This window comes from Notechis scutatus, chromosome 1 (genome assembly GCF_049901735.1).
Source record: "Notechis scutatus isolate UNSWTSFEM ecotype Mainland chromosome 1, rNotScu1.2, whole genome shotgun sequence".
NCBI lineage: Eukaryota > Metazoa > Chordata > Lepidosauria > Squamata > Elapidae > Notechis > Notechis scutatus.
Window position 1 is genome coordinate 189,159,912 of NC_142009.1, and position 13,126 is coordinate 189,173,037.

General features: G+C 37.7%; 1 protein-coding gene across 3 annotated transcripts in view; it reads right to left on the bottom strand.

Annotated features, from left to right (window-relative positions):
* The window catches only part of MAP3K20 (mitogen-activated protein kinase kinase kinase 20), a 115,450-nt gene that overhangs the window by 13,522 nt on the left and 88,802 nt on the right, over positions 1 to 13,126 (bottom strand). For all 3 annotated transcript variants that reach the window (XM_026677699.2, XM_087949708.1, XM_087949709.1), the window contains exons 12-16: positions 12,185 to 12,229; positions 9,920 to 9,950; positions 8,662 to 8,801; positions 7,549 to 7,611; positions 6,214 to 6,306 (exon numbers count right to left, since the gene is read on the bottom strand). In XM_026677699.2, the coding sequence (XP_026533484.1) occupies positions 6,214 to 6,306; positions 7,549 to 7,611; positions 8,662 to 8,801; positions 9,920 to 9,950; positions 12,185 to 12,229 (372 nt within the window). The remainder of the gene's footprint in view (positions 1 to 6,213; positions 6,307 to 7,548; positions 7,612 to 8,661; positions 8,802 to 9,919; positions 9,951 to 12,184; positions 12,230 to 13,126) is intronic.

A 13,126-nucleotide genomic window follows, 5' to 3' on the forward strand; every position in this document is an offset into this window, starting at 1 on the left:
AGAAGAGATTAAAAAAAAAACCTCACAACTCAAAAAGAAATCTCTAAGAAACTCTCCCTCAAAATTCCATTAATAACCTCTCAGTGCCTGTTTAGGTTGCAGGGTCTGGCACTAAGAATGTTTTAATCTCTTTCAGCAAAACAATGTCTCATAATGATGTACAGGACGCTTGCCGTCCTGATGAAGAATCATACATAATTCAGCACCTTTCACTTGGCACCACTGCGATATCCTCATTAGCCGTGGCTCACGGTGGCTGTCAGATGGTGTCCATGCGAACGCAGGCATTATATTGTCTTTTGAGATGTGCAGCTGCTTCCATGACACTGCCAGTACATAAAAACATGACGCCAGTTTGTTTTATTTAGTGCTAAACCTTCCAGTTTGTAAAAACAAGGCTGACACAGAGCCTGACACGAGGCAGGGAAAATAATTAGCTCTCATTTTCTCAGGCTCCTATTTCCTTCTCCCTGCTGTGCTCCCTTTCCACTAAACCACCACATGTCAGTCGAAATGGGAGGCAATTAGTGGGCTCATTTCAGTCCCCACAACTGTGCTGAAAAGAAAGTATTTATGATGGCACAATGAGCAGCTGAAAGATTAAATAACATTTGCCTTTTGAAAAGAAAATGACTTCTAGCTAAATGGGCAATTTTTGATTATTCTCAAACAAGCTTAGAGTAGTTTGGCTTTTTAAAAAAATACAAGAAAGGAAAATGAGTCATTTTTAGGTGAAAGAATCAAATAAAACTTGACACAGTAATGCAAATAACTGATGTTTTATTGCAAAATATGTAAATGTGTTATAGCCTTAACAATGGCCTCTGTCTTGGGTTGAGGGAGACTGCTGCCAAGTATTCACCAATACAGAAAAAGGTTTCTAAACAGCAGGTTGTTGTTATTATTATTGATTCCCATTTTTAATAGTACTAGGGAAAAGATTTTCATTAAAAGTAATAAACAAATAGAGTGAAGCCTCAGTATATTTAAGTTGTGGGGTTTCTGTACTAGAGGGACTTCTCACCAGATGTGGGAAAACATCCCAAATCTAATGCAATTTTGGCTGAGAATGGCAGAATTAAGTCCTTGAATGTAATTAAACGGGCTGTAGTTTTTTTTTAAATAAAAGAAAAATGCTTTGCTTGCTGTTCTCTTTATTTTGAGTATTGTAAGGTGGAATGTGTGCATTATAACGACTTCTTTAGGTGCTAGGAATAGCTGTGTGTCTCAAGCCCCTTTAAAACAGCAGGTTTCAGTGGGTTAGATGGAGAAATTCTACGAAGGAAATTTATTGTTTAAAGAGCCATGATTTTCGGGATTTTCCATCGCTTAAGTGACTGCAAGAAGATAGATTTAAAAATCTCTTAATGCTTGCAGGGATGCAGCTTCTGTGAAGAACAGCAAAAGTTAGAAGGTTAGGATGATGCTATACTGTATAAAGATGTTATCATGACGGGCTTACAATTTGAGTGCCTAACTTAAGACGATCGTGTAGAAAGTCCCATTTTATTATTCTAAAATCAAGGGTTTAAAAGATGCACTTTTCAAATTGCCAAAGTTTTGTCTTTATTCGGTTCAAAAACTTTGTAGACATCTCTATAAATTCATCATGTATCATGTTCTAACTACTGTTTATTTTTTAAAAACATCTTATTTATCTTCATTATTATTTCTCTTAGCCTTCCTCCTAAAACTATCTAATGGTAACAATTTAAAATAATATAGTTTCAACTATTTGCTGAAGAATAGGATGATCTATGCTCTTCTGAGGCTATTCTTTTTCCTTTGTAAAGTTGTCATGGTAGACATTTTTGTAATGTTCCTCTATGAGTGGCTCTTCTACATTGGAGTAGATTTTACAGTTAGAATGACTTCAGTGGGATCCAGCCTTCTCCATTATTCTCAAGAGATTTCCGGTAGAGCTGCTGGAAGGTCATTCAACAGAATTTTTCGCTGATTCCTCCTCCTTTCTCTGTCATGATTCCTCCTCCTTTCTCTGTCCTGTTCTAGCTGAACAGGAAATACTGTTGATCAAGGAAAGCAACCATAAAGTTGCATGGATTTGGAAGAACGTAACAAATTATTGCCTCAAGCCCCACCCCCATCCACTCCAAGCAGACAGACTCCTTTGAAACAATTCCTCCTACAAATGAAAAGATTCTGGAGAACAAAACTGGACTCCTTTCTCAGAATTCCCAATAATTGGCTGAAATGAACAATTATTGCTCTTTCAGTAGATTCAACGAATAGATAGATAGATAGATAGATAGATAGATATGTATGTATGTATGTATGTATGTATGTATGTGTGTGTGTATATATATGTGTGTGTGTGTGTGTGTGTGTGTTTTCTTAAGTTTTTGCGGGTTCTTACATGTATGGTATTCAGCTTTGTTCGGGTATTTTTCCACGTCATTATAGTTGTGCTTTTAAAGTTGTAGCAACGTTTCAACAGACGAACACTATACAGAAGCCTGATGATGGCAGATGAGATTCTGCCGAAACGTTGCTACAACTTTAAAAGCACAACTATAATGACGTGGGAAAATACCCAAACAAAGCTGAATACCATGCATGCATGCATGCATGCATGCATACATACATACATACATACATACATACATACATACATACATATATATATACACACTGTATATAACACATACACAGACACAGACACACACAGACACATATGTTTGCTCTAGGTCAGTGATGGCTAACCTATGACACGCGTGTCACTTTGACTGACACGCCTGTTGGTGTGGGGGAAACCTGCACATTTAGAGGCTGCCTGTGCTCTGCTCCAATCCCTGCTCCCTGCTTGTTGTGTGGAGGCGTGGTGTCACTGCTGCCGCAAGATCTTTGCAGCAGAGAACCAGTTTTAACCGCCATAAACTGAGGTTTGTCAGTTTCATTACCTCAGGAACGCTACAGGAGGAAAGGAGATCCATGAGGTTCACAGCCCTGTAAGGTGGCCTTCCGATCCCCACATCCTGCACCTGCAGCCCTGAGACCAGGGAGATGAGTTTCACAGCCCTGTGTGATCACCCCAGCCCAGTCCGTCATAAACCAAATTATTGATATTTCTTGAAGTGACACACGACCCGAGGAAGGCTACACTTTTTCCTGATTTTCGACACACCAAGCCGAAAAGGTTAGCCATCACTGCTCTAGGTAAATGTGTTTAGTTCTCAATCTGAATGTTCTTATTTTATTGGGAATTGGACTAAAGTTCCTAGTAGAGGTGTTTTCCCAAAATGTTTTCCAATCAGGGTTTGAGACAGTACTGAATAAACAGGAACTTGAATAATGTTTAAGCTAGCACCATTCTACATCATTATTTTCTGTCATGTAGAAGATGGCCTAATTGTATAGGAAGGAAGCTGAAACATAATTTCATTTCTCTCTGCCCCCCCTCCCTCCCTCTATCTCTCTCTCCCTCCCTCCCTCTCTCCCTCTACCCCTCTCTCCATAAATCTAGGAACTGAAGCAATAAATCCTGCAACTGTTCAGAACCTAGCTCCAAAGTTATCTGATTATTTTCTATTGCTTGTACAGCAGAATCCAGGAATGAGCCTATGATCCCTTACAGAATTGAAGGGAAGCCGGGGGAATAAATCCAGTAACAGTTTATTGGATTTATTTTGTGCATCTCTCTCTCCAAAGCAGTATAAAATGAGCCTAACAATCATACAAGTAAAATATAATCTACAGGATCATAATTAAATATAGAGTAATTAAAATCTATCATAAAAGATAGAACTGTGCAATTCTACAAATTCAGTTCCAAAATGATTCTTTTTAGACAATGTGAAAACATAACAACACTTTAAACATTGCATGTGACACTTTATAGAAGCCATGTCTTTTCCCAGAATCTATATGATGCTGGAAAAAGATGCAATCGCTTTAAAAAGTTGCAAACAGTTGCTGTGTTTCTGCTCCCGTGTACTTTTTTTTAGAACTAAATCTTCAGTCCTGCAGAGTCTTTCAAACAGATTGGTCTCAAGCAGGCTTAGTTACTGTCTGTGGTTCATCATTTATTTATTCATTGATTTATAGATTTATATTCACCCTCCTGTACTTTCCTGAATTCAAGGCCAACAGCTTAATCACTACACCAAATTTGCTTTCATTCCTTGAATTTTGCATAGAAATACAAGTAGCTATCAGTAGAAAAGCCCTAAAAAGGAAGTCACATACACCAGTTTCATAAAACCTGCTTTGTTCGTTAAAGTGGATGAACCGAGCTTTCCTGAAACAAGTTAGTCTGACATAAAACCTATTAAGGGATTTATCCAGAGATGGTATTCAGCAGGTTCTGACCAGTTCTGGAGAACTGGTAGCAGAAATTTTGAGTAGTTCGGAGAACCGGCAAATACCACCTCTGATTGGCCCCACCCCCATCTATTTTCTGCCTCCCGAGTCCCAGCTGATCGGCTGGGTCTTCCTTTGTTGCCCTGCACAGGAGAACGGAGCTGGAAAGCAGGTTAGTGGGGCAGGGAGGGAATGGAGATTTTGCAGTATCCTTCCCCCAGGAGTGGGGTGGAAATGGGGATTTTACAGTATCTTTCCCCTGCCACGCCCACTAAGCCACACCCACCAAGCCACGCCCACAGAACCTGTAGTAAAAAAATTTGAATTCCCGCTACTAGATTTATCACCATGGCCAAATCTGATATACTCAGGAATGGAGAGAGCTTGCATGGTACTCTTCCTTTGTAGACATCACCACTAAAACTTAAATATTCAGATTTAAGGCTTACTCCAGGAATAATCCAAACAGCAAATCTGAGCCTTCAAAATTAACTCAAGTTAGAGTTTTGCTTTAGCTTAAAGTGCCTGTCCATGTAAAATTTTAATCACAGATTGGCATATATTGAACGTATCCCAGGTTTCCTGGTGCAAATGTCTCGGCTGAGGTTGGTCTGTCTTGATAGATTTGATCTTAATTTGCTCATCACCAGACAATCAGAAATAGTCAAATTGGCATGATCAGACTTGATTATTCTAGTACTCATGTAACCAAACACATCATTTCAAGCTCTATGAGCAAACATTCCAAAATACATTCTTGCAGTTCAGAATTCCAGAACAGGCAGTTCTAATTAACAACCACAATTGGGGCCAACAGTTGTCGTTGCTAAGCAAGGCAATTGCTAAGTGAAGCCATGGCTGCCTTCTTTTTCTTTACTGACCTATAAAGATAATAAATGCCAGGATTTATTACCAAGGTACTTTTTCATCACTGTTGTAACTGTGCATGGTTGCTAAACAAGATAGTTGCTAAATAAGGTTTTATCTGTAAACAGGTTTACTTGTAAAGCTAAAGTTGTATTATAAAGATTAACTGATCATGTAAGCAAGGTGAAAGATAATAAATGAATAATCTCCTATTTTAAGCCCTGTAATCATATTACTTCTCCCTCTCTCTCCCTCTCCCTCTCCCTCCCTCCCTCTCTCTCTGTGTCTAGGTACATATATAAGGTGAAATCTCTTAATAAGCATGACAAAAGAGAGCTCCTTATAGATATCATGGCAGTTGTGTACAATATATGTTGCATCTTTTGGGGATCAAATATCCCAAATATATATCTTTGGGATGTGGACTCATATTACAGCATGTGGGCATTATGCTGTAGTTTCAGAAATCACAACAACATCTAAGAACCCTGATTAGTATCACAATGTGAAAACAAAATTATTTTTCTTACATAGTCATTAAATATTAAGTCGGTAATAGAGAATTACAATTTAATATTAGCTTATATATATAAGACTTTAAATCAAAATCTTAACCATAATTTGAAATTATTTTAACATTAAATGACAGTTCTTCACTTTAGAAATAACAACTATTTCCGATTTTTTTAAAGTCACAGAAACAATAGAATAAGTTATCTCAGTTCTTAAATTGGTTTCCTAACATCATTTCAAATTTCAACTTATTGAAATCTATGAAATTAGGCAAGTCCTGCACACTGAGGATTTTTGTTTTTATACCAAAGTGCCTACACTGTGCACAGGAAAAGCTCTGGGTGAGCGTGACAGAACAAGTTTTGTACCTTGCTGCATTGTGATTACAATTTTACCATGAAATGAACAGAGAGAGAGAAGTTCTGTTGCAACGAAGAAGTATCTTGTGAAGATTTTAAGGACAGGTTAATTCTGCTTCAGAAGGAAATAAACAAAATGAAATCATCATTTATTTACCTGAGGACCCTTTCCAGGTTTTAAATGGTAGCCAAAAACAAGCTCCAGATTCAGCACTTTCACCTCACTGGCCTCATTTTCACTGGCAGAATCCTGCCACAAGAAAGAACAATTAGTCATTCTGGTTGGCCTCAAACGTCTGTTGTTTTAAATTCAAGACAGTGCTGTCATTTCAGTTGAATATTTCATCATTTTGCACAGTGGCTCAATTTTAATCCTGAGCATAAGAAACAATGTTGTGTTATTCAGGCTTTAAAAGCAAGCCTGTAAATCTCTAAGGGAGGTGTCAGATAACGCCCTATGCAGCAGGGCCAAATATGATCAGGAATCCCAACAGGAAAATTCAGAATTGTACACCTGGCGGCAATCTCATGCATTAAATCTTGATCTTCCCCCTTTTTTCGTAGGGAATTTTATGCATGTCTCCCATGAAAAGTCTTTTAAAAAGTTGAGAAGTAATCCAAAACATTGTGTGCTGCATCTGCATCCATATCAGGGGTAGCAATTGAATCAAATTGTCAAAACCTGGAACTATAAGCTAGCAATGCAAGAATCCCTCACCTGATTCAAGCAATTCCTCCCTAAAGTCAGTATGTCATAATTCCTAAAGTACTGCAATTGACTCCAAACTTCCAGTCATACGGCAAGAGAGAAGGATTGTTGCGTGATTTTGCTTTTCTGTCATGCAACCATAGTGAGTCATCAAAAGGCTATATTAATTCACAATACTGGGTTTGGTGTTGGTTGTTTTTTTTTAAAGAACTGCTTATTCAACAAGGCAAATTACATGGCTCACAATGAATGCTAAACTGGAATGGATGGATTCACACTGCATTCAGCCAGAATCAAATTGACCGTATTATGACTTAGTGTTATAAAAGAACCTAGTAAACATCTGGGAGAATTGTAGGTGATTAGAGAGCCATGCAGAATTCTGGGCATGAATGCTGATTGTTTAATTGGTAAATGATACAGTGTTGCTAAAAGTTACTATATGAAAATTTAATAATAAATTTATGTAATATTAGGTCCCCGTCTAGATCAATGGGCCTGGTACTCTCTGACCCAGCTGGATCAATACTGCCTACTTTTCTGTCAGGAATTGATATTTTCTTTCCAATAAAACAAGAGCATAGAATGATTTAGAGTTCTCCAATAGCTATAACCAAAGGCAGACTCTTCTCAAGATAGCTAAGCCTGGGTATGCTTTTACATTTGGATGATAGTATTAGCAAATATTAGTATACATTTTCCCAATGTGTTTCCTGTTTGATCAAAATAGAATACTTTATTTGGCCAGGTGTGATTATACACACAAGGAAACCCCATACTTACCTTAATCAGGGGTGGAAAATGAAACATATTGAAGAAATCCTGACATAGCTTCTCAATGGCAGTCTAAGAAGGAAAGAACATAGAAAGTTAAATACAGGACATGGTTGCATACAATTTCTCATGTAGAGATCTCATAAAATATTCAACTTTGGTGGGAGGCAGGCAACAAAGCACTTTCTGGACAGTCTTTTTCCTAGACCAGAGCACCATTTTGTTCTGTTGCTCAGCAATCTTACTTGTTGGTGTTGGAGAGCAGATACATGATCAGCCTTAAGTGGTGGGTGAAGTTTTGCAATGGTGACTGAAATGCAGACTAGCTTTCAGAGTGGTACAGGCTAGCTGTCAGAGCCAAGCATCCAAACCTGGTTGAGTCTTTTTCAAGGTGCAAATATCTTAGAAATGGCCAGACTAGGTCAGAATGGTACAGATTCTGAGTGAAAGCAGTTTTAGAGGCAGACAATAACACGGCAAATCTCCTGGTTAAATAAGACGGATGATGCTGAAGGCAGGCATTATCTATTAAGCCATGGTCTTGCTGCATGGTGTCTACATAAATTTAATAGAAGCAGTTTTATAATACTGCCCAAAGTGATTGGTGTTTGAACTCTGATTCATCAACCCTTTGCTTCCCCTCAGATTTTAAAACGTGGTCAAGATTACAGTTTGCACACACAAATACTTTTTTTTGCATGTATTTGCAATTCTTTCCTTATCTATAGGGCTGTGAGAACAAATTTTGTTATTCCTCCTGTTTTGTTGTTTTTTTGCAAGAGTAAAGAAGTCCAACTATTTCCCGTTCTCCCTCATCCTCACTACCTATGCATATGCTCAACACATCAAAGTTCATAACCAGAAGTTTGTGACAAGAAGTTGCACTTGTTTGTGCAAAACAATACAAGAAAAAAAAATGTATGGATATATTTATTAATGGTCATAAATGCATGCTTGAAATCTCAGCATCTCATGAAATAATATGTTTTGTATATAGTCATTTTTATTTTAATAAATCTGGAATTATATTTGTCATAGATTGTCAGCTTTAGAATTTAATACTAGAAATAAGCTGTTCTTTTTCACAGCTCGATGATCACCCCAAGTTTGCAATTTAGGTACCTTCAAATGAATGATGTGTCCTTTGGAAACAATTCCCATGTCCTTCAAATCATCTTCTTCCAGAAGTAGTAAACGTTTTCCTGTGATGTGATGCTCTTGAAACAAGCTAGCATACATACTCATATCACCAGATGTATCACCTTAAGATCATAAGACATTGTTCAGAAATCTGGACATAGAAGGATCAAATTTTGTGAACTGCATTTCTTTTTCAAGGGGCTACTAGCACTGATGCTACTAGCACTGATGGTATTACCTAATTGGGGTAATGAAACAAGTGCAAGCCCAGAGAGTCCAAAGACCTCTCATTTACAAATATTTGAAAGCTATAAATATTCTTCTTTATTGGCTTTGGGTCTTGCTGTACCCTAAAGAAGATTCCGTTCTCTGTGGGCAAGTGATTTAGATTTCCAACATGACAACCACAACAGGCAAGTCTTGTTCTGTACCAGCCTTCTGTAATCTTTCAAATTAAAAAAAAATGATGAACACCAATCATTTAGAAAACTAGTGTAAAATTTTATTCTTGCTTTAATTTGTTGCCCCCCGTGTATGCCAATGTGTTGCTTCAACAAAATCCCACTAAATCAGGGTGTCAAACTCAATTTCATTGAGGGCCACATCAGGGCTGTGGTTGACCTCAGGTGGCCAGCCAGGCTTGGCCGACTGGTTGGGCATGGCCAGCTTGACTCCACTCCCCAAATTGCTGGCATGTTTCCTCTTCGCATTGGGTAGACCAGGCCAAAGCAATATGGGCCGGCCCCTTACATTTTCCAGGATGGCCCCATGGGCCGGATCCGGCCACATTGCAGGCTGGCTATGGCCCATGGCCCTCGTGTTTGATAACTCCTGGATTAAATGAATAATGTTTTCCTTCTAGAGTTGGAAGCAGAATTCATTTTGCACATAATTTCCATTGGAACCCTTGCATCTCTAAAACTTTACGCTGAAAATATTAACTGAAACTTTTATTGGCTTCCTCTATTACATGCTGTCAACTCAAGGAGGATGTAAATTGAGTGATATCTCTCAGAGAAAGATTTCTTAGTATTCTGATATTCCGGTTGAGGGATTTGTTCTCTTCATTTTACTGAGAAAGTTAGCTAAGTTCCTTTGAATCTTAAGACAACTTAAGACAATTCAAAGGGTTTTTATATCCTTTTCTTAGTTGTATTAGAGCTTTTCACCTTGCTTAGTCTATCACCACAATACATTTATTCATTCAGCTTTTGTGAGCTAGACATATGTAGAGCCTTACCTTTTCTAACGAGCTGGTGCATCCAAAAATACTGTGAAGAAAGGACATTGATTTTATGATCTGAGGCATGAAAAGCTTTGTATGGAACATCTAATCAGAAAACATGTTGAGAGGAAAAAACGTGGTCCTGAAAGCTGTTTAAATGAATAGGGATTGTGTAAAAAACACAATAACATACTTTAATCTTACATCTGAGATTAAAAATTTGCAACCAGGGCCAAACCCAGCTCCTCTCATCGGTTGCCAATTCAAAGGAAGATGTAGACTGATGGTGACTAAAGCAGAAAGATGAATTGGCAATCTAACATGAGAGATGGATCAGATCTTGCCCTTGAGTCCACATTCTGTCTCCAAAATGATCCTTGAGTAAAGGTAGTTGTTGGCCAGGGCATGGTAAGAACTACCGCTTACACTCTCCATAGAATATCTCCATTTTAATATGCTTCCGGTTTGAAGCCCTCATTACCATTTATTGAATAAAAAAAAAAAAAAAGAAATTTCTAGGCATTATAATGTAAGAAATTACTAAATATATATTTCTTCTTTGAAATATATAGGAATGTTTTGCACAATCATTTGTAATTTAAGAGTAATGTTTCCTGTGCAAAGATATCTCACTGTTGTTTCTGAAGCATGTGTCTAAACTTGCATTAAGATATTAATGGTAGGCCTGAAGGCCAAACAGTCCCACCATGTAGGACCATTAATATCGGTATAAGAAAAACTAAAAGGCTAATTTTTATATTATTACCGGTGCATATATATTACTAAGATCCTTAATTAGACTGCAAAGGATATTTTAGATGAATGCAATTTGCTGTACATGAGGCTGCCCTGATTCAGAAGCTTCAGCCAACACCAAATGCCGCAGCCTATAGGCTGATGGGGAAGAACCACTTTACTAGAGAAACACCACTTCTACTGGTGTTGCCATGGCAGCCTGTATCCTTCCAGATCTAATCCAAGGTGCTGGTTATAGCCTATTTCATGATTTGGATCTTTGTTAACTTCAGGACTATCTGTTCTAGCTAAACTCTTCCCATCTACTATATTCCAGATGGGAGGCCAGGCTGCAGATCATCCCCCTTCAGAATATAACATGGACATGACAGCCCTTAAATGTAGTCCCACCACTCTGGAATACCCTGTCCCTATGTTCAGGGTGGCTCCTTCAATTGTCATTATGGGAATGGATTACAGTTGTGCCATTGCAAAGAATTTCGATGCAGGGCATGCCACCTAACCCGAAGGGGTCTGATTGTCCAGAGTTGAAATGATATTTATTATAAGTTTTTAATTTGTACTTTGCAGGGTCCTTGGTGCTCTCCACCCTTGGTTATTTTATTGCAGATGTTTCATTACTAAACTAGGTAATCTCATTAATGCTAACAGGGAGTGGAATTTACTCTTATTTTATATGCTAGTGGCTTGCCCTGTCAATGTTGGTGGGACTGGTCTTGATGGTTCCTTGATTGGACTATTTACTATTAGATTGTTTTTCTGAGTTGGTAACAGCTGAGAGTAAACAACCAACCAATCAAGGAACCTACGTGACCAGTCCCTTCTAACACTGATGATGTTACCTAGCTTGGTAATGAAACATCTGCAAAAACACAACCAAGCTCAGAGAACACCAAGGTCCCCACAGTTCAACCCTGAGCTACAGATACTCTATCAGAATGTGTATTTTATTCTAAAGATTGTAAGCCATCTAGAGTCTACTGATGTCATATAAGTTTTATATAATAAGCAATATCAATTAAATTAGATAGGATTTTGCATCTGACTTTTCCAACATCTCTTTTCCAGTGATGCTAATAAAAACACTTTTTCTAGGCCACCTTCTTTTCTTCTAAGACTCCCTTTACACTGTTTCTCCCTGCCAGTATTCTGAACTTCCATGTATCTAGTAGACTTGGACATCTATCATTGTGAACTTGATGGAGGACATTTAAAGAAAAATAAGTCCACAGTCCATTTCACATTGTTCATCTTAAGATTAAATGGCAAGAAAGAAGATGCCACAGCAAAAACAAATATTGCACAAAACAGAACTAAAGTTTTAGTCCAAGAATGGGGAGATTGTGGTCACACATGGTTAGACTACAGCTTCTGTTACTCATAGCCAATACTTTCGATAAGAAATAAATGGACTTGTAGTATTAGGGAAGTGACAGATTTCCCATCATGGCTTAGGCCTTTGCTTAAGGAAAGACATCTTAGCTAAATGGAAAAATATTGATTTAATTAGTAAAGATTGCTTACCACATCTTCTTCAGTCCATGCACCGATATCAAATGATGGCAGCAACTGTGTAAGAAATATGCATTTAAAAGTGCAAATTCTTTTTTCTTTTTCTCTATTTCTTCATCTTCTGTTAGTATATGGTTTTTTTTTAGCAGGTTCTTTGAAAATTTTGAAGATTGAATTGATATGTTACCAATAAAAAGATGACATGTCCCCTTTTCTGAAACAAAATCCTTCCCCAATCAGCTAAGTTATTTATATTCTAATTCATTTTGGGTGACTTATGATATTAACAAGGCCACGGTTTTATTTGTTTTATTTTTTTACATTTATTTGCCAGATCAGAATTTGAATGGATGCTACTCTGTGTGTATAAGAACCTCAAAGTGGAGTAAACCAAATTATCGTAAGTTAGCTTTTAATTAATATGTCAAGTTCTAATTTGAACTTTAAACTTAGACAAATTCTAATTTAGGTTTGCAAACTTAGTATTGAGGAGGCTGTTTGAGATTTGCTTTTCAATTTTATGTGAGTTATGTAAATTGTAATGAATGGTTAGTTGATTGCCTCTTAAATATCCCTGCAATGATGGAGAATGTCATTCAAAAGAAATGAACACTTAAGACTTGAAACTCAGTTCTGAAAACTACTGAACACTAGTGATATGATGGGGAACAGAAAGGTGTCACTGAGTTATTAATTTGTTTTTATTTATTAAATGTCTACACTGCCCATCTAACCTAAGTTAAGCCAGGGCAGTTTTACAATAAAAGATTGTTAGATAAGCTGAGACTGAATCAATAGGGAAATATGGAGTAAGATCAGGGGTGGGATTCAAAAAATTTAACAACCGGTTCTGTGGGCGTGGCTTAGGTGGTGGGTGTGGCTTGGTGGTCATGTGACTGGGTGGACATGGCTTGGTGGTCATGTTATTGGCTGGGTGTGGTCAACTCTATATCA